The sequence below is a fragment of the Colletotrichum orchidophilum genome (assembly GCF_001831195.1).
Source record: "Colletotrichum orchidophilum strain IMI 309357 chromosome Unknown Scaffold_18.1, whole genome shotgun sequence".
In the NCBI taxonomy this organism is placed as follows: Eukaryota; Fungi; Ascomycota; class Sordariomycetes; order Glomerellales; family Glomerellaceae; genus Colletotrichum; species Colletotrichum orchidophilum.
The window spans coordinates 397,825-417,682 of NW_019172974.1; the positions used below are offsets into that span (position 1 = coordinate 397,825).

A 19,858-nucleotide genomic window follows, 5' to 3' on the forward strand; every position below is an offset into this window, starting at 1 on the left:
ATGGGATGGGAGATATATGGCGAAATGCGATACACTGATTTTTCGAAATGCCTCTTGGCATAACTCTGAGATCAGGGTCGAATATTCACTGTATGATGATTACTGGTGATATCTATCTCATTTACAGTATCAAATATCGTGCTTGACATGGGAGATGGAACTTGGGCACTCCGAGATTGACCTCAAGCCGGTAAATTCTATGAGGCATGTTGAGATCATGGCGATAAAGCCTTCCGTGGCCCACACCTGATTCCCAAAGCTCTTTAGACCAGATGGGTTCTTGCTCTAGTGTCTGATTGAGCTTCTCCTCTCGCCATTGTCATTAATGAGGCGGTGTTCATCGCGGACTTAACGGGTAGGAGATGGTTGGCAACCTATAGCTCACCTCCTTGAACCAGCCAATTAGGTTTTCCCAATGAGCATCTCCTGTCATCGTCCCGGCAAGTCTAGTCCATCTGACCCTCTCTCCGAACAAGGGTGCTAGACATGGAAGTCGAGGACGACGACATGACGGTCCTCGGACGAGGAAGCCGACTTGGCGATGATAAAAATCGACAGGATGTCCTCCTTCTCGAGCCTTTTGGTGTCCACGAGCGGCTCGCCTATGAAGCCAACGCCATTCCAGATCTCTATTGGATCAGAGTAACCTTTTGTTTTTGATGATCTGAGAATGCGGAGTGACAAATTGGTCGGGTTGGGAAGGATCATGAAGAGATCGCCTGTTTTGCCGATCGCTAGACGACCGCGTCGAGGACTAGGTACCGGCCCAATGGCATGTTGAATCCAGGTTCCTGCTCAAGAAACCTGGTTAGTTGTGACATCCATTCGGAAGAATAACAATGAATGCTAGCTGATTTCATCTTACCATCAGGAGATCGATAATAGTGCTTCCATAGTTTCTCGCCGCTCATTGTGTCACGGTTAAGAACATGAACCCCGCCGTCCTGGTCGACTGCCTGTGCCTCTTGATTTGTCAAGCCTCGGCCCCTAGGAATTTCAAAAGCAAGAAGACCTGGACAATCCGGTGTTACTGAGCCTCCATGCTTCAACGAAGCGATTGTATCGTCTTGTCCATTTTTCCATGTGTATCCCCCGTCACTGCTATAAGCGTAACATATGTTATGATTGTTCTCGGCACCGTTGGGGCCGGCCTGCTGCTTGTGCTTCGTATCCAAAGGTTCATCCCAACCATCGTAGTAAACAAAGCCACGATACACCCATGTGACGTGTAACTTGCCATCACGGTAGTCCATACCATGGACGTATGGGTTATTCTGGATGCCTTGAAGGTGTTTACCAGCATACTCATACAACCCTGTCGCGGCACGATAGATGTATAATAGGTCATCCCCGAGACCGGATTTGCCATTTCTTATAGAGAAGAACATGTCATCGCCCAAGCTACCAAACCGTGGGTAGGTGACGTAGCCGAAGTTCTCATGAGGTTGAGGAATACCGGGGACATGATTGAGAGTCGAAGTGAACTCGTCTTTGTTCCATGGGAACAGTTCTGGATCGTTGGCAACGCCTTTGGCGGAATGTCGGTACCTCAAGCTTGAGAGATTTTGTTAGTGTCAGAGGAGCAGGTCAACATTGCGCCAGGACAAAGCTAAAATGATAACGACGGCATAGTCGGTAGCTTACATGTCACAATGGTGATCGTATGATAGGTGGATGGTGCCATCACCCGGACAAATGCCCATCTGGACCGTATTATGGCCATCGTCGGTAGTTTGGCGATAGTCGTCGAAAACGATAGCCTGCCACTCAGTGCTAGGCAGTTTGCGCCGAGCCAAGCAAACGTAAAGAGGTTCAAGCTCAATGTCGTTCCTCCGAGCTGGAGAAGGGCCACTACTGTAAAAGACGGCATATTGCCAGCCCTTGAAGGAGATTATGGCGTCTTGCTGGAATGCGTTGCCGTTGAGAACGCATTTGCGGTGAGCCGGGTCTCGACCCAGTACAGTTACCACGGGGGCTTGAAGACGATGCAGCTCGTTGAGTGACATCCCGGCTCGTCAGCGCGTGGCCAGGTCAGGGACAACCAAAACCGGGGGGTGGGGGGCGGGCTTGGACTTGAGCAGGATATCTTGGCGTTGGATGTCAGAAATGTTACTTGAGGGCGCGGCTTTGGTGTGTCACGATCGAGGGAACGGGGGAGGAAGGGGAAACGCAGAGACTCTTGGAGTGGCTTGCATGCGTTTTCAGGATCGGGCCTTGGAGGGCGAAATTCTTCCGTCCCGTCTTTACAAGAGAATCGTTCGCGATGACAATACAGCGATGCGCCGACATTGTGTCGAGATTATAGGATTAGACTGCAAGCCTAGCGATAGTCTTGAACTAGCATGTTTTGATATTCTGATTTGGTCACCCTTCTCATGTCTGTAGACTATGATTAGGCCGTGACGGGTGTGCATCCGAGTTCCATGGTCCTGGGCTGTGACTGTACGGCACATGCCGGACCATTGCTTCGTGGATGTCAACAGTTGCAAATCAGACGCCATTGCAAGCAGTGCGGGGCGTGACACGTCTAGCAGGGCCCAAGGACTCGGGTCCGGAACCAAACAGACATGACGGGGAGGGAGTGGTATGTGGCATCGCATGATGTTGGCCGAGATCGAACGGAGTGGCTCACTTAGCGCCTGTTGTCTCGAACATACCTGGACTACATGTTACATGCAGGCTTTTTGACAAATAAGTGAATGCCAACTACTAAATCACAATGTGAATCAACGTACGCACCAGAAAGAGATTGGAAACCTTCAAAAATGGAGTGTTGGTAGAAGCAGACTAGGGAGATCCGGTCGTTCAGGTCAGAAACGCAGATTAATTTTTCCGTCAAATGAACGAGCTTCATGACTTGATGCTAAGCCTTTGGTCCAGCGCCACAAAGTTGGGGTGGTGGTCGTCGTGAAGGATTGGAGTGTTGGAGTGGCCGTTGGGACCCCAGACTTGAACTGTATTTGGCGGGGGTTGGTCGAATCATGATCAGTATTACGGATACACTACCTGAAATAGTCTTCCAGTCATCCAAGACGTACCAGATCGAGTCTGAAAATGGGAAGAGGTCTGAGAGAAAAGCCTAGAGTATGTTTTCGCATTTTGAAAACATCTAGGAACGAGCCTTGGCCAGCTATGGTAAAGCGTCGATCGAAGAGCGCGGTTTGTGAAAGAAAGGGATTACTTCCTCGTCTCCCTAGTCACGCAGTCAATATGCTGCTCGTTGATTCACTGATGGCCTGTTCGCCTAACGCTCGCGCCTCTTTGCGCCAGTTCACCCACCTCCTCTTGACAGGACGACCACCCCCGCGATCTCCAACACATCCCCACCCGTCTGAGTCTCCGTCCCCATTTTCTCCCACCCGCGCCCTTTCTCCGCAGAATCCACCGTGCGGGATCGGTCGACCAAATGGGCTACCGGTTGGAGCAGAAACCAGTCCGGGAGGTGGACAAGAGGTGTGGGAGGCGCCGGAACCAACCTTTCGACTCTTCGAGTGATTGGTTGTCAGGCACTCTTTGGCTCTGAGTTTGTGTTCCTGTAAGTTGTAACCGTAACCCTGTTCGGATATATCGTCTCATGCCTGGCCTTCCCTGTCAGCGCATACGCATTGCAGAAGAGACTAAACCAAGTCCAGCGCACTAAAGTATTTCTCCCTTGTCAACAACCAGTCTGCGGCCCATGCAGAGAATAGGGTACCTACATCCCCACGCTCTTGTTCTCTTTGCCTGTTTGCCTCGTCCCTCTTTCCTGGAGGCTTTTCCCCACTCTCGTCTGTAGCCTAAATTCTAAAATGGAGACGACCAAAGACGTGTCTCCCAGCAAATCACGCGCCATCCTCATCGCAAGGAGCGGTCCACATTTCGACCAAGCAAACCGCAACAAGAATAGCCACATCCCGAGGGCCTTTCGTCCTAGCGTAGCAAGCATACTTTATTCTTGCTCCGCTCTGTGAACCCGGGGGCACCTGGGGAAGGGCGGGAACTTCTTCTGGGGCCCCAGAGAGCCACATGTATTGTTGTTAAGCTTGAACGTCAGCACACGCATCAAATTTGCAGTCGGTGGGCGTTTTGCTATTGTTATCATGAATCCCCATAAGATCTTGGAGGCTGCTGAGGGACAAGATCATCTCTTGATTGTTGTCTTCCTTCATGCCAAGTTGTTGTTCTGAGTAACAGACATGACGGACTGTGAGAACCTGACGACCAGGGTAGACGATACTTGAGGCCATCGAGTAGGATGTACAGATGTCGGCTTCGATCTCCCAAAGTCCTTCCATGCCCGCGATGTTGATCTCCCCTTGGCTCGTACCCGAGCATAGTTCGTCCATCTGACTGAAGTGCCATCCGTACTGCATTGGCTTGCCAAGCCTAGTCTCTGAGACTAGCCCAGCCATGCCATGCTTGTTGCTGCATCCCATCCGGCCAACTCGACCACCACCACACACCCCCAAGATGCTTGCCATATCCCAAACTTAGCCGGAAGCCTCCAATTGCACGACCTGGTCGGCTGATCGCAAAACCGAATAGGCCACCATCCCCCAAGGCCAAGCCGTTCCTCTGCCGCCCCCGTCGGTCCAGCACCGTCGGGCTGCCCTCTACCTTCCCTCTGAATGGCGGAAAATTACATGGACAATTCTCCGTCCGTCTTGGTACTCGTTGAGGCTCGGTTTCCTAGGGTTTAGAGGCACAGATGAGCGGACGAACGAGCTAGGCGAGACAGGATTACAGCAGGGGTCTTGGTTCTGGACGGGCTTGGAGACGCACAGGATCGATTGCGACCATGGCCCCGGACAGCTACTCCTCACCACCACTCCAATCCCCCTTCCCCAGATTGCTTCTGCTACATGTGGGATGGCAGATAACTGACTATTCTGGCAGTGAGGGGCCCCCGGGTTCCATCCATCTGGGGAAAGACGAGGATTCTGATTAGCAAACAAGGGAAAACACCATTGTGAATTTCCGATATATCAGGGCCACCGTCCCGCACCCTCTGCTCTCGTTTTCTTCCCTTCGTCGCTCCGTCCCCCTCATCCAGTCTCCAGCCCAGCACCACCACCCCCTCACATCTTGAGCTGACTCACATTGGCTCAAGACTCAACCATCACAGGGTGTCGTGTTACATCGGCCAATACTTCGTCATCTGCGATAGCAACACCAACCTCGCCAGATCCTGGCCTAGTTGCCGAGAAATAAATCGCCCAACATGTCGACCATGCAAAAGATTCTCAAGAAGATCGTCCACAATGATTCTATGGAGACGGACCCGGCCGAGATCTACGGCTGGAGAGTCTTTGCACTCGCCGCCTCCGCCTGCTTCGGTGCTATGTCATTTGGTTGGGATAGCTCCGTCATTGGCGGTGTCGTCGTCATGGAACCCTTTAAGAAGTAAGTGACGATTCTGTCTACGCGGAGTCAGCACCCATGAGGTACAAATAACTGACTTGTCGACCAACAGCGACTATGGACTCAAAGACGCCAACCCCGTCGAAACTGCCAACTTGACTGGTAACATCGTGTCCACCCTCCAAGCTGGGTGCTTGGTCGGCGCTCTTCTCGCATCCCCCATTACGGACAGATTCGGCCGCAAATGGTGCCTCATTACTGTCGCTGCCATCATTCTCATCGGTGTTGTCCTTCAAGCTGTCTCTTCCGGTCGAATCGCTGCCATCTTCGTCGGTCGCTTCATCGCTGGTCTCGGTGTCGGTGGTGCCTCTTCCATCAACCCTCTCTACGTCTCTGAAAATGCGCCTCGTGCTATTCGTGGTCTCCTCACCGGCATGTACCAACTATTCATCGTCACCGGAGGTATGATTGCCTTCTGGATCAACTACGGCGCCGAGGTCAACTTGACGGGCAAGACCATGTACATCTTCCCTCTCGCCATCCAGGGCCTTCCCAGTCTTATGCTTCTCATCTGCATGCTGTTCTGCAACGAGTCTCCCAGATGGCTGGCTCGCCAAGACAAGTGGGAAGAGGCCAAGAAGATTCTCTCCACCCTCCGCAACCTGCCCGAGAACCACCCATACCTCGAGGATGAATTCCAGGAGATCGTTGACCAGCTCAACCACGAGAGACAACTCATCGGCAACGCCTCCTTCAAGAACCTGCAAAAGGAAATGTGGACCATCAAGGGTAACCGTAACCGTGCTCTCATCTCCATCTTCCTCATGATCTGCCAGCAAATGACTGGAACCAACGCTATCAACACCTATGCCCCTACTATTTTCAAGAACCTGGGCATTAGTGGTCAATCCACACCCCTTCTGTCAACTGGCGTCTACGGAATCGTCAAGGTGCTTGCCTGCATTTGCTTCTTGCTCTTCATGGCCGACTCTCTCGGACGTCGTCGCTCGCTCCTCTGGACTTCCATTGCTCAGGGCTGCTGCATGTTCTACATCGGTCTCTACGTCCGCATATCCCCGCCGATTGCCGGACAGCCTGTCCCGGGTGCCGGATACATGGCTCTCGTTGCCATCTTCCTGTTTGCCGCATTCTTCCAGTTTGGTTGGGGTCCGGCTTGCTGGATTTACGCCTCCGAAATTCCGGCGGCTCGTCTTCGCTCTCAAAACGTTGCCCTTGCTGCTGCTACCCAGTGGCTCTTCAATCTCATTGTCGCCCGCACTGTCCCCAACATGTTGGCCACCGTTGGTGCCCATGGCTACGGGTAAGTGATTTGCTACCAATTTCTTCAGCCGAGTCATCATTCAGCTAACACTGTGACAGAACCTACCTCATCTTCGGAAGCTTCTGCTTCTCCATGTTCTTCTTCGTCTGGTTTTTCGTCCCCGAAACCAAGGGTATCTCCCTTGAGCACATGGATGCTCTCTTCGGTGTCACAGACTACGACTCGGACAAGAACTTGGCTCACGACAACGCCAGTGAGACCAAAGGATCCCCCGCCGAGATCCAGGTCGAGTCTACCAACCCCGCCCACGCCCATGTCCGCAAGGAGTCAGCTTAGACCGTCCTTGGAAGGAGGCATGATGGGAGTATTTTTAAGGCAACGCCATAATGTCAAGTGATAGGAAGTCGTAACCGGTTTTTAGGGTAGATGAGATTTAGAAAGGGGACGAAATGCGTAGTGGGGAGGGGCCCCTATGTACTCAGTTACGGCATTTGATACCAATCTTTTGAGCCCAAAGCGACGCACGACAGAAGCCCATGACAGCCAATTCCATCGAAATAAGAATAGACTGAAACCTGCCAATCCCTAAACGAGACATGTTCCGTTCTTTCCCAGCGGGAAGTTGAAGCTCGGCGTCCAGCCCTGTGTGGTTGTAGCATGGTCAATGACATGACCTCTTTGTCTTCGGAACGATACCGGAGGAGGCAAATGCTTAGATATGGTGGTGTCTTGGTGTAGCCTTTTGGAATTCAACTGCCTCATCGCTTCTAGGCGGCGAACGATTGTTCTTGAGGTACACGGGACGAGGTGTAATTCTCGCATGTTCTGTCCTCCTGTCTTGTGATAGCATTCAGTACCCACCTACCTTAGGGTGTGTTGTATACAGGCACGTGTTGAATCCAATACCGACACCGTGAAGAAGCTCTGAGTAATAACATTCACAAAGACAGTCCTGATGCCCGCACTGCCGCTTCACGGAATGTTTGAGAGAGGTATAGCGCCATCAGGAGTTCGCCTATATAACGCTGCACAATGCCCAATTGTAGCCGGGTATTGATTGCTAGGGCGATGTCATGCTACGATCGCTGGCTCAATTAAACCAAGAAACGCCAAAAGCCCATCGGGTTGTTTGGATTGCCCCGAAATACCAAGTCGAACCTTTCGACCTGTCCAGTGCATATAGCCTCGTGTCCTTTTGCCCCGTTGCTGTGCCACAGCAGATGGTTTAAGATAATGACCCCACGTAAACGCCGAATATTGCTCCGTGACAAAACATGAATGAGAAGACCGGTTCAAAACACGCTTGCCAGTATACACATGCACACCGAAACCACAACGACTACTGTCCTCCAGGTGCTCCCGCACCATCAAAGATAATGAGTGGCCATTGGCCAACGGGAGCTGTGGCAGCGGCGATGTCGGCCACCGTCGCCGCCTCAGTCACTGCAGTCGGGTCCCTAGATGCACCGCCCAAGGTCAACAGAGCATTGGCGCTATATCTGTCTTGGCTGTCCGCCATTGCCGCTGTCCAGTCGTGCCAGGTATTTCCTTGAGACGCTGACTGTCTCCAGAGGAGCTCCGCCGCCGCCGCAGAGCCAGCAGGGTCTGCGACGTGTTGAGTGGCTTGGGATGCAAACGCAATCAGTGGGTTGGTCTCAGCCGTGTTGTCATCACCGCTCGTGGTCTGCGCTGCTGCAGGCGTGTATGAGTATCCGTTATTCACCTCAAAGCTACTAGTTGACGCCACCGCGTTCGTGTTTGGTGGCTGCTCAGCATAAGCCAGCGAGGGGTATGGCGTGGTCCCATTCTGGTTTTCCGAATCTGGGTAAAAGGCCTTCGTAGCCGCCTCGTCGGCACTGACAGCGAGTGCCTGTGCTGCTTGAGGTTGCGACGTAAGCTGAAAGGGGGACGCCTCTGTCGTCGATGGGTCCGTCTTGATCGTTGGGGGAAGCGGTGAATCTTTTTGTTTCTGATCGTGTTCAATCCAACTGATTGTCCTCTCAATAATGACGCTGATTTCGTTGCTGATACGAGTGCCAGTCCCTGGAAATGAACAGTCAGTGTCAGAGTCCAACATGGCATATTCGGAGCGTTGCTCACCTAGCAACGAAACAGTCGCATTGATAATCTCCATCCAATCCTTCATTTCCTCCCGAAGGTTTGCAATCTGATTGGACGTTGCTTCGAACCTCCGTTCCCAGTGAGCAACCAAAGTGGTGAAAATGGCGGCACCGTAAACTGCCATCTGGTACCACGTCGTGTCGAGAGACTTCAGCTTCACGAGGCTCTTAACGGCATTGAGCATATGCGCAGCAGTCTCTTCGCATATACGCGCGTTCTCGAGGAGCATCTTCCGATCGCTAGTCATGGCCACGGATGGATGACGTAAACACAGCCGGAGCTCGAGGGCATACATCTGTATGTACAAGGCGTACATACGGCCCTCATGTTCAGGTTGCCCAGGGCTGATCTGTAGCGATTCGGGCAGGTTTTCCTTCCAGAGACGAAGCTGCTCTTCTAGAGAGTTGACAACATCAATGTAGTTTTTGGGGTCGCGCTTGACGCTGTAGATGTTGGAATACATCTCCATGAAGAGAGGCAGAATCTTGAAGCCCGCCAGCCCCACGTGGTATGTACATGGGCTCGTCACTGACGGGTCAACACCGTCTGGCGTCAAGGCTTCATCGGCGATGGGCTCCGGAAATTCGACGTCATACTCCTCGACAGTAATAGGCATGGGCCGTCCAAGGCGCCCATTTAGAGTGACAGAGACGAGGAGTATAGTCCACCAAGTCCGCTTGCGTATCTCATTCTCTAGATTGGTCGTTTCCCCTGGTCCCTTCATGGCGCGATGCATATTCAAGTCTATGGCGCGATGGAAAGCAAAGTTTGTGATCATGGAGCCGCACCCTGGTTTGGGAAAGCTGCGACTGTGGGCGCAAATCATGGCCATGGCTTGAACGGCCGCTACTGACTGTGAGGACGCCAAGTCGAACATTTTGCTCAGAGCAAAGTGGTAGTGCTTGTTAGACAGCTCGTTGAGTTGCGAACGGGTTTCTTGCTGCTCCCAGTTCCGCACGCCGTATTGGAAATAAATTGTCGCAAAAACCATGTGTACCATGACCTGATCAGGCACACTAGGTTCGAAGCCGGGTTCGTCGTACATACGTGTAAGCTAGCAGATGGTCAGGGCTGGTCAAAGTGTGTCGAGACTTGGGAACTTACGATGTTCATGAAGCTAGGCTTGTGCAAGACTGGCAAGAAAGGCCATATCATGAGGAAATACCATTCCGAGTAAGTGAAGGCATCGCTCCTTGAGGGAAGTTCAATGTTGACTGTGGGATTGATATTCATGCACGATTGGAGGAATGATTGTAAAGACTTGTTGTACAGGGGTTGTGATTCCTTGGCGTCTGGTATCGGCTCGTCGATATCGGGGGCGTCAAAGGACGTGACGTCTATCGTTGTACCCAGAATGGACAGCTGGGTGCCTTTGATTGAACTGAGAGGCGCGCTGTCGGAGCCAACGCCCAGATGATTATGGACCGGACGCGACTCGAGGGTCGATCGAGGGAACGAGCGACCGCTGGCGGGCTTGTAGTTGTAGTTCTTGACCCAGACGGAACCGACCTTGGTCCAAGCATCCTTCTCATTGGGATCTTCGACGGGATTGCCCATATGGTCGTAAGTTACGCCAGGGGGCGGGTAGTTGATGCCATAGGGGGACCATTGGTAAGGCTTGACCTCGATGCCATTGTTCTCGAGCAGCTTCTCCAGTTCGCGGACGTGGTTCATCATGTCAGTCTTTTCCCTCTCGAGCTCCTGAAGGTAGCCCCTCCTTTCGGTTCGGCCGGTGACGCGATCGGTGACGAAGCAGTCGAGGTTTTGGCTGATGCAGTGGGAGCATCCTTCGGGGAGGGCATCGCATCGGATCTTTCTGACCTAAGGTATGTGCCACGGCGGTTAGTACAATAGGCACGACTCAAGAGGGAATGAGGAGTTCAGGATGAGGCAAAGAAGAGAAGACAAGACGCACCTTGCATCTGTCGCAGGCCTGACCGGTCCTCGTGTAGGACGACAGGCGATTCTTGACGACGGACGAGAAGTCCTCCTGGCCGCCTTTGTCGAGTCGCGGCAGCTTCACCTTGGCCGCAGGTGTGGGTGCGACATCGACCTCGGAGGCAGCAGCAGCATCGCCAGCTTCTGCCGGTCGCTTGGGTGGGCGACCCGGCATGGTCTGTTTTTTTCTTTCTCTCTTTCTTGCCCCTCTGCTCTCGGTAAGAAGTGGCGATTCAAGCGCGGCGCAAAGGTCTGGCAGAGAGATTAAGTGTCCCTGGCGACGCGCGGGACGGCAAGAGAAGTCGCGACGGGGATTGCCGTGGATGATGAAGGTTGCCGCGTTTTCAGGAGAGCTCTGCGCTGCTGAAGTGCCGGAGGGCCTCCCAGGCAGGCCAGGTTGCAAGGGGGGAGTAATTCGATAGGTACCGTACGTACGGAGTCTTCGTATACGGCAGGCAGGGCAGACGGGGGACGGGAGCTGGTCGCGAATGCAAACGCACCAGGGTGGGCTCCCAGCCTGTCGGGATGCGGGAGGGTGGGTTCCAGGGCAAGCTATCCGCAATTAAAGGTAAGGTACCCAAGACCCCCAGCTTACTGCGAAGGTACTGTAGGTATACCTTAAGATAAGGGAAAACCACCCGTATCCGATTCGTACGTGCCAATGCAAAGGACGATCGACGCGCGGGGCCGGTCTAGAAGCAACCTGATGGTCTGGATCTGCTGATGAAACCTTGTCGTCCGTCGTCACCTCGATTCCTCATTCAGGCTAAGTATTCACGCATTCCAGTGAACTCTGCAGGCGTCATTTGAGTGAGAGTTCTGATTTCTGTGTATGTGGAGGCTGCTGAAGAGACTGGCTGAGGAGTAAGACTCGGTAAGATTGGACCAGTAATGGTACTGATTAGGTACTCTGTATCCGTCCATACGCATTACGGCCAGGGTGGCAATCTGACGAGTAGAATCGATGAGCCAGGAGGAAAGATACGCATCTTTCAACATGCCAAACCAAGCACACGAGTCCAAGTTCGTTTGGGTTCTACAATGGGTGGTCCAAAAGGATCGAGGCGACGAAATTCGATGAGCGATCAAGTGGCGCACAGAGGCGTCGGCCGACAATGGACGGGAACGAAAGATTCCAGGGTTCCAAGGTTCTAGTGCCAGGGCCAAGGCCGTAGACTAAGGTAATACACAAACCGACCGGGCACGTATTCCATCCCAAAGTCTAGCCTTCAAAACTTGCCGTCCAGAGTCAACCTGTCCGTTGTTGTCCTACCACCAGCTGGACAGGCTTGCAAGCGACCCCTCCCTCCCCTCCCACGTGCGGCGTGCCCCCTTCACAGCGAATGGACCCATCCACCCATCCACTCATCAACCAACCCATTTGCCTACGTAGTACGGACAGTCGCTCGCCCATGATGCGATGATGCCCTGCCCCCCATGTCTCAATGGACTTCCAAGCCTTGTCCCACCTGCCGTGGCCGGGCCTTTCAAAGACTCCACGAGCCTCCTTTGTGTCTCTGCTGCGTCTCTGCTGCGAACGTACCGGCCCAAGCGCCACCCCTGGCCGCGTCAAGTCTTTCTTACCCTGTCCTTTGACTGGGTACGCGGCAAGACCGTCGAGGAAATCCATCGAGGTCGAGTAATGGGGCAAGGCACGCTGGGCGATGTGACTACCTCTCTGTATCGACCGCCGCATACGCACAACCTCTACTCGACACGAGACGCTTCAGCGATACAACCGATACAACAGACGGCAAGCCAACCTGTGAACTTGGAAACGTAGTCAACATTCATTCCGTCGAGGAAGTTGAACACCCTGATTTTCTACCTGAAAGTATCCACCATCTAGGAACAATATTCCAAGCCACATTATTCATGTTCCCCCCGATGGCTGTACACACTAGGGTAAGTAATGCTCTAAAATGTCTGCGTGTATGACAGTTTCTGCCACACTGCGTACACATCGCCATTACCTACCTCTTATTGGAGGCTGAATCGCGGAGATGGGCAGCCTAATCAGCATCGGAAACATAGCTTCGCCTATCTCGAGGGCGCCGCGTCACAGCAGGGCTGCCAGATATGATGAAGCGCGTACCAGAGGTCGATGCGTCCGGAAAGTTGGCTAACTAACATGTGCGTTGCATATCGTCTTTAATTGGCAAGGCAAGATGAGATGACGGTGATATTCGCGTCCAAGCAATTTGGCCGAAAGATTTCCGCTTCATCATTTACGAAAACTGCCTAAACCATACCGATGTTGGAACGCTCGGGGAAATTTCCAATGCAAAGTAAATCGATGTCAATCCACCTTTGTGTTAATCGTATGAGTGACCCTGATTGGATCCCGGATAGGGACAACTGTTCGGAGCCCCTTCCGGCCGCCAAAGCATCTTAGTATATGAATACGGATACCTAGCGCTCATTTATGCAAGGGTACATAACCCGGGGAAAGAAAACTTGACGGAAACGAAATCAGGTATCGACCACGTTGACAATCTGATTTCAAATTTGGCAGCAAAACAGACATCAACCAAATTCTGAAGTTGATGGAGACCAGTGAAGCGCGGATGTTATACCTGAGGTGACGTATTCTCCAGGAAACTCTCTGAATTGCAAGGCTACTAGGAGGCGGGGATTTTTCCCTGATTCAATCGTCAACAGATAACAAACAATACCTTAATCTCCATCAAATAAGATGCAATAGGACTTCAACAAGGATCTTGGCCTCAGAGAAGAAGCTCTTATTGGTCTCTTACATGAGTAATGGGTGCTCAGGAGGAAGCAGGCATAGTAGCTGGGAGCCAGAGCGGGGAAGGGAGATTTAACTCTGCCTAAATGTGACGGAGGAATGAAAGACAGAAGTGGTCAGGGGTTGAGTGAGTGTATGATTGAGTGGCCGCGTGAGCTAGTGAGCAATCGGATGAGGAGGAGCACCTTGAATCGTTCTCTTCCATGATCGTAAAGAAGAATTTACAGCGGAACACCAACACAAAACAGCAGGGCAGGTGGGCCCAAGGTAAGGTACCTAGGTTAGCTTGGTGCATCTATAATTTTGACGTGGTTACCTAAGGTGCCTACCTACCTACCTTACCTTATGCCATGGAACCCCGCCATTGCCGCGCCCCTCCAAGTTTATCGTCACTCGATAACAAACTTCACCACACTGAGGTACCTTGGGTACACGCCGGCACCTCTCAAATTCAGTCCTCCCAAGTTTTCCAGGGTAAGGTACCCCGCGATACTTTTCGACCGCCACACCTTGGCTCCCAAAATCGGCACTCAAATCCCCTCCCATCCGTCTTCTCTTTCTTGAGAACTTCGCTTCTCAATCAACAGCCAGCATGCCGTCCCCCATCATAGAAACCATACCCATCGATCACGTGCCCGCCGATCATGTTGTCCATGTCGCTTTCTTCAAGGACATTCACAACGCTGCTTACCTCCACCAGCAGCTCCTCGACCGCAACGCAGATTTTGAGTACGCCTTGATTGATGCCTCCGTGGTAAGACAGAAGCTCCAACCGCATGATTAAAAAAGGCGTTCGAATTCACAGACTCACGCAAACCTCACTAGGCTGTCTCTCGAACCCACATACTCGCCGCCGCTTTCAAGGCTGTGACCGCAAAGGTCGACGGCAGCCTCAAGACCCCAAACGTCCATTCCGAGCTCGTAGCCTCACTTAGCTCTGCAAACAACGTACACTGAGCTGTCACTGTATATCGATATTCCGGCCGATGACTGACTGGTGCCCAGATCGCAGAAGCCTACCGTCGTTATGGCATTAGCCCTGCGACCAAGGACGTGATTGTCGTCAAGATCACCACCCCCGGCGGCCCGCCGTCCGCCGAAGACGTCGAGAAACATCTCAAGGATAACTTCCAGGGTGTTCCGGCCCCTTTTACGGACGAATCCATCTCGACATCGACAGATTGGGCCAAGGTGCGCAAGTACTACAAGTTGAACGGGCTCCCATGGCTCGACGCTATCAAGGACGAAACAGAGCGCAGAGAACAGTTGGAGACTCTGGTTTTGGGTGCAATGGCACTACGCACGGCATAAGGTGCCAGAATACGCCGACGCAAGCCTCTATCACAAAGGACTCACGCCTCTGATGTTTATATGGGTTGATCGTACGTAGCATCATCATACTTGCTTTACTGAAGGTCTAGACATGTCTAACCGCATTTCTAGGATCCAACTTCTCACAACCCAAGCAATTCGAATTCCAAAAAGCGCGTTTTTTCTTAGACGGATACCCCAATACTGCCCTTTTACTCGCCTCAACAATTTTATGAACAACTCATCGTGTACACTCCGTGTCCGCTGCACCGCGTCACGATTCTCATGCGCCCTTCTTAGGAGATACTTCATGCACTCTCCAGTTGAAGCCCAAACGAGATACTCGCTTGCTTCGACGGCCTGGGACTAGGTTCGCGTTTGCATTGGCACATGTCCCCATTCTTTCGAGCAGACTAGCTCGCAGCTCACTTCATCCGCCATATCCTGCAATTGTACATAGGCAACGTGGATGTTGGCCTCACCAGACTTGCAAATCTTGTGGGCTCGCCTATTGTGGGATGCGATGACCAAGCTGACCGGCGGCATGTGAATGTCACCCTGCAAAACGTTTCCCCATTCTCGCTTGAGAAGACTATCAGCTATGCCATCGCAGCAGGTGTCCGTGCTCTCTTTTGTGTCGAGGATGAGTTGTCTTGGATCTGATCCAATATTTGCACCGCGAATCAGCTTCACACCCAATGTAAAGCCTTCTTCCTTTGCAAAGCGGAGATGTCTCGCCAGGGTCTCGGGGGTCGACTTTGAGGTACGCCTGATCCGTCCCATACACGGAGGCTTGTCCACGAACGTTGTTGTACTTTCGCATGTACTCCATGGTCCAGTCATCGATACTAGGTTGGAGGTAGACCTGTTCGGCGTTGAAAAGGAGGCAAACAACACGCTGGGCAGCGAGAGAGCAGATGGAGCTTATCGCGTGGGCCAAGGCGGCACAGGGTGGTAGACGATCTGCAAGAAAATGTAGCGCTTGACGGCCGGCACCCGTGAGTCTAAAAAAGCAGTTAGTAGCTGGAGTCCACGGTGAGGATCAGGAAATAAAAGGGAGTAACCTACTTGAGGGCAACTAAGTCTCCCTGCTCGGCCAATTTCACCGTCCCTGAGTTCTCCTAGGCCCAAGGAACAATCTAATTGCGAACACACTCTTTCGCCATCTTACCCTCGCCGCATGCGTCCAACTCCTTCCGACATCGGTCAAGAAAATCTCCTTTGCGTATCCCAGTATAATTTCAGTGAAGCCGATGTCTTCGAGGCCTTTGATGATTCACCTAACTTCGATTGGGTTCTCGCCGGCGCAAAATTGTGCGTAACAGTTATTCTTTAGGAAAAAGCGTAGGAGAGGGTTCGTGTCTGGGTTGAGGAGCGGGTTGAGCCAAAGTGAAGGCGGGAGAAGGGTGGGCGAGGAGGATGTTTTTGTTGTTTGCAGAGACCGTATGATCATGTGAAGAGGAAGGACTGACAGGGGTGCTGGCGGGCCCATTGATGGTGGTGACGAGAGTACTGTTGCTGCTGAAGTAGTCACAGGCTCAAGTACCAAGTGTGTAGGTGTTGTGTCCGCGTCTAGGAGCTGGTCATTGGAAGAGGAACGCTTCGTAGACGAATGGATAGATCTATGCGTCACCTTCGTAGGAGGGAAGCTGCCAAGTCGCCGACTACGAATTATGTGAGGTTGAAGACAGGAAGGCAGCATCGAGTGATTTTCTCGTGGCAGTGCCGTGTTGTTGATTAGGCGCAGACATCACCGTAGCGCCGGGGTCGCACAGTCAGCGCGGCCAGCTCAGAGGCCCAGTCATATGGGATACTGGAAGCAGTGTGTGGAGACATGGATCAAGGCGATGTGGACAGACGTAGACTTGGTCATTGATGTGGCAAGAGTGGCAATTCCTTGGTTCGAGGTTGAAGTAACGAGCAACTATTTACTCGGTGACATGGGAATTCGGCGCGAGAGGGTGTCGTAGTCGACGATGCAACCCGGCGCCTTTGTCTTGCCGACCTTTGCACGGCGTCGGAACCCATAGACAGTTCTTGGGTCAACAGGCCGTCTCACGGATGTTGGTGTCATTGAAGGTAGGCCAGGGTTAATGGCCAAGATGATGAAATATTGCTACCGCCGAGGCCGGTCAGGTAGCCATCGATGGCTTTGGCAAGGTTAAATCAAGCCCGTAATCTCCTCCTACAGACCCATCACGTGGGCGTCTTGTATCTTTGAAAGACAGCCGATTGTAGTCGTATACGGAGGCTGAGCATTCGTATGCACCCTGACGTTGGTGCAAAGCTACAATTACAGTGTTCCAATTGGCGAATAAGGTAGGGTTGGGTCGCGACGCTGATGAGGTTCGAGTCCATTGGGATAAGGTAGCCCCGATGCAACGAAGCTATTCGGCGAACTCGTGCATTCCAGTGTTCATGACGTTGATCTGTAGTCAATTACCTACCAGATTTCCGGGCTTTGGGTAGGTTGTATTCCGGAGACGGTTTCTTACGGTGACGTTTCTTGATTTCGCTCGGCATTGGGCCAGTTGGGCCATGTTCAAAAGGGTGGCGCTTACTCAGGCGAGCGCCATCTGCCTCGGAATGCAAAGGTCAGGTGCCGTCATTATGGCAATGTTCTTTACCCAGGCTTAGCGATCCCCGTCGCAACCAACAAGACGTAGTTGCACCGCTCCTGGCGTGAGGCTTGCTGCAGTGGGATCTCCTTCTTGGGAGAGACTCCTAGGTTAACCACTTTGCGGCTGATCGGCTTTCGGTGCCTTGCCAGATCCAAATCGCCGGCGGAGAGATTCGATATACCCAATACGACGGCCCCGAGCAAGGCCAACCGCGTCTTGCAATCCACCATATACCAGTCCAAACAGCAGACCATATCTTGCGGTGCGGGCCGCCGTCGGAAGAGAGAAGCGGTCTAGAGGGAAGGATTATCAGTATGCAAATTCATGCGCCGGCATGAGGCAGAGTGGACCTACTCCATAGACTGAAAGTACCGGCCACTGTCAAGCTGGCCGAGACAGTACTGATGAGATCGCTCTGGCCGCGACACCGATCAATGGTGCTCTCCAAGCCGAAAGCCATCAGAGTCCAGAAGCTTAGTCTAACTCCCATAGTCAAGCCTTCCCTAAGGCCGCCGTACATGGTGTGGTAATTCTTGCTTTTGTGATAGAGGTACCACCCGGTCGTAGTTGTCGGCATCTTGTGCGCGTGCTCGGCGCGGAAGCGCAGCTGAGCTATCCGGCCTCCATGTGCGAGACCCAGAGTGGTTCCGATTCCAAAGCCAATCAGCCCAGCCAGTGGGATACGTGCTGGTGTCGGGATCGAGAGGCGAGACTCAGAATGCTTTTGGCCGAACCTGAGGCTCTCTGCTATCGTCTCCGGGCGTTCAGCCATCGTGTTGTTCATGTTGGGGCGGATTTGGGCCTTTGATCGAATTCCGTCGTGTTCGTGTACCGTTTTTTGGACATACGAAAGTCTGTAATATGCCGGTGGTGGCGTTGTGCTTTCCCCAAGACTTTGAGGACGCTGAGATGCATATTCAATCTACCTTACCTTCGTTAATAAGTGCCGTCAGCTCCAGAACTGACTACCCGCAGAAGCTTGGGCCACCACGCACTCGGCCCAGGAGTTCCGGCAGAACACGTAATCATGTGACTTCGCATTAGGGGGAGACCGAGCTCCGTCGCGACGAGACCTACCCGACTTTAAGGTGCCTAGGCCCTGTCCGTCCCCGCTGCTGATTTCTTGCGTTTGACGTGCAGCTTATTCCTCCACCACCGACGAACCTCCAAACGACGATCTTGGGCTACGGCATCCCACTGTCCAATCCTACTCGACATTTCGCAGTCGAATTCGCTCTTTACAAGTGCATTTAATTCGGAGTGCCCCCTTTTTGCGAAGATGGTACGTCCAGAGCTACGCAGCCCACTACCTCGCTGAGCTCACGCTGCTGACCTTGTCCAACAGCAGATCGACGAGACCTTCTTCTCGGTGCGCTTCAAGTACGGTGCACACACCATCTTGATGTTTGTCGACGGCCAGCAACAATTCTCTGAAATTACCGCGTCATTACTCGAGGTGCTCCGCGATCGCTTTCCCGACGGCCTCACAATCAACCACACTTCCCCCGAGACGACCGCGGTTCCCGAAGGCGATGTGCGACTAGCGTTTGCCCTGCCTGTTAATGCTGCCGATTTGACGCAAGGATGGAAGAGCATCAAAGTCTCTGACAGCGACATACCAGTCGCCAAGGGCTTCAAGGACAACTGCATTGTTGCATTCTCCTTTGACCCAGACGAGCCCGAGTTCTTGGTTGATATTCCGACTCTGGACGACGAGCTGGAAGATGAGGAGGGCATGGGATCCGACGCATGATAACCTTGGGAGTTTCTGAAACGATGCATGGCGTTGGGCGATGGGGACACGGTATTATGAATCATGTGCATCATGAGCGGTCTTTGAAATAAGTGTAGAAAGTTCTGCCTGCACAGATGCATACCGAGCAACGAAGGAGATGGCCATGGTTGATTTACACTTGTCCACAGCAAATCGAGGGCTAAAATGTCACGGGGACCAAAACCAAGCTGGTAAGGCGGTCACTCGGCCCATCGAGACAGTCTAGAGAAACAGTCTGGGTCGCCTCTAGAAGATTTGGCGCTAGAAGAGCCGTGGACTGCCGAGTGCTTGGGGGCTTTTTCTGGCTTTGAAAGTGACCATAAAAACGCATGTAACCGGTATTCGCCGCAAGTGGTGGAAAGATGCATTCGTCGCCGCGCATCGCATCACATCGATTGGAGACATACAATAAGCACAGTGCCTGGAACAAATGACGTCGGTGGTAGGCACCCAAGGTAAGGTAGTGAGCAGGTAATCCCTAGGGTTTTGCCGTCTCCACCACACCCTGGAGGCCCAGACACAGTGCCACAATGCCTGGCCAGGATTGGGGCTGCTATATCCGTATTCGTACCCATTTGGACCCCTTTTCCACACGCGGTCCGTCGCATGCCACCCCGAACGCAAATTGCGACGGAAGCTGGAGAAAACAGGAGAGGCTGCTCTTTCCTCTCAAATATTCGTACTTGTTAGTCTGTCCTTTTTGGCTTCAATATTCACATCAA

At 52.7% G+C, this 19,858-nt stretch overlaps 8 protein-coding genes across 8 annotated transcripts; 5 read left to right on the forward strand and 3 right to left on the reverse strand.

Moving 5' to 3' along the window:
* Positions 1–480: 480 nt before the first annotated feature.
* CORC01_03142 (uncharacterized protein) lies at positions 481–2,006 on the reverse strand (the record flags this gene model as incomplete). Its single annotated transcript, XM_022614792.1, has 3 exons — positions 481–791; positions 866–1,554; positions 1,645–2,006. The coding sequence occupies 3 exons, from the start codon at positions 2,004–2,006 to the stop codon at positions 481–483; spliced, it is 1,362 nt and encodes a 453-aa protein (XP_022478794.1).
* Positions 2,007–3,689: 1,683 nt separating this feature from the next.
* On the forward strand, positions 3,690–3,950 carry CORC01_03143 (uncharacterized protein; the record flags this gene model as incomplete). The annotated part of the gene is made up of 1 exon (XM_022614793.1): positions 3,690–3,950. A coding segment is annotated over one exon (261 nt), but the record flags the coding sequence as incomplete, so codon positions are not given.
* Positions 3,951–4,441: 491 nt separating this feature from the next.
* CORC01_03144 (uncharacterized protein) lies at positions 4,442–4,657 on the forward strand (the record flags this gene model as incomplete). The annotated part of the gene is made up of 1 exon (XM_022614794.1): positions 4,442–4,657. A coding segment is annotated over one exon (216 nt), but the record flags the coding sequence as incomplete, so codon positions are not given.
* Positions 4,658–4,777: 120 nt separating this feature from the next.
* Positions 4,778–6,958, forward strand: CORC01_03145 (uncharacterized protein; the record flags this gene model as incomplete). Its single annotated transcript, XM_022614795.1, has 4 exons — positions 4,778–4,843; positions 5,177–5,382; positions 5,453–6,661; positions 6,721–6,958. 4 exons carry the CDS (start codon positions 4,778–4,780, stop codon positions 6,956–6,958), a joined length of 1,719 nt encoding a protein of 572 aa, XP_022478797.1.
* Positions 6,959–7,961: 1,003 nt separating this feature from the next.
* CORC01_03146 (uncharacterized protein) lies at positions 7,962–10,856 on the reverse strand (the record flags this gene model as incomplete). Its single annotated transcript, XM_022614796.1, has 4 exons — positions 7,962–8,665; positions 8,723–9,797; positions 9,848–10,564; positions 10,659–10,856. 4 exons carry the CDS (start codon positions 10,854–10,856, stop codon positions 7,962–7,964), a joined length of 2,694 nt encoding a protein of 897 aa, XP_022478798.1.
* A 3,166-nt stretch (positions 10,857–14,022) lies between these two features.
* CORC01_03147 (uncharacterized protein) lies at positions 14,023–14,741 on the forward strand (the record flags this gene model as incomplete). Its single annotated transcript, XM_022614797.1, has 3 exons — positions 14,023–14,184; positions 14,256–14,378; positions 14,436–14,741. The coding sequence occupies 3 exons, from the start codon at positions 14,023–14,025 to the stop codon at positions 14,739–14,741; spliced, it is 591 nt and encodes a 196-aa protein (XP_022478799.1).
* A 2,729-nt stretch (positions 14,742–17,470) lies between these two features.
* CORC01_03148 (uncharacterized protein) lies at positions 17,471–18,245 on the reverse strand (the record flags this gene model as incomplete). The annotated part of the gene is made up of 2 exons (XM_022614798.1): positions 17,471–17,655; positions 17,717–18,245. Coding segments are annotated over 2 exons (714 nt in total), but the record flags the coding sequence as incomplete, so codon positions are not given.
* Positions 18,224–19,115, forward strand: CORC01_03149 (uncharacterized protein; the record flags this gene model as incomplete). The annotated part of the gene is made up of 2 exons (XM_022614799.1): positions 18,224–18,229; positions 18,708–19,115. 2 exons carry the CDS (start codon positions 18,224–18,226, stop codon positions 19,113–19,115), a joined length of 414 nt encoding a protein of 137 aa, XP_022478801.1.
* Between the last annotated feature and the right edge of the window lie 743 nt (positions 19,116–19,858).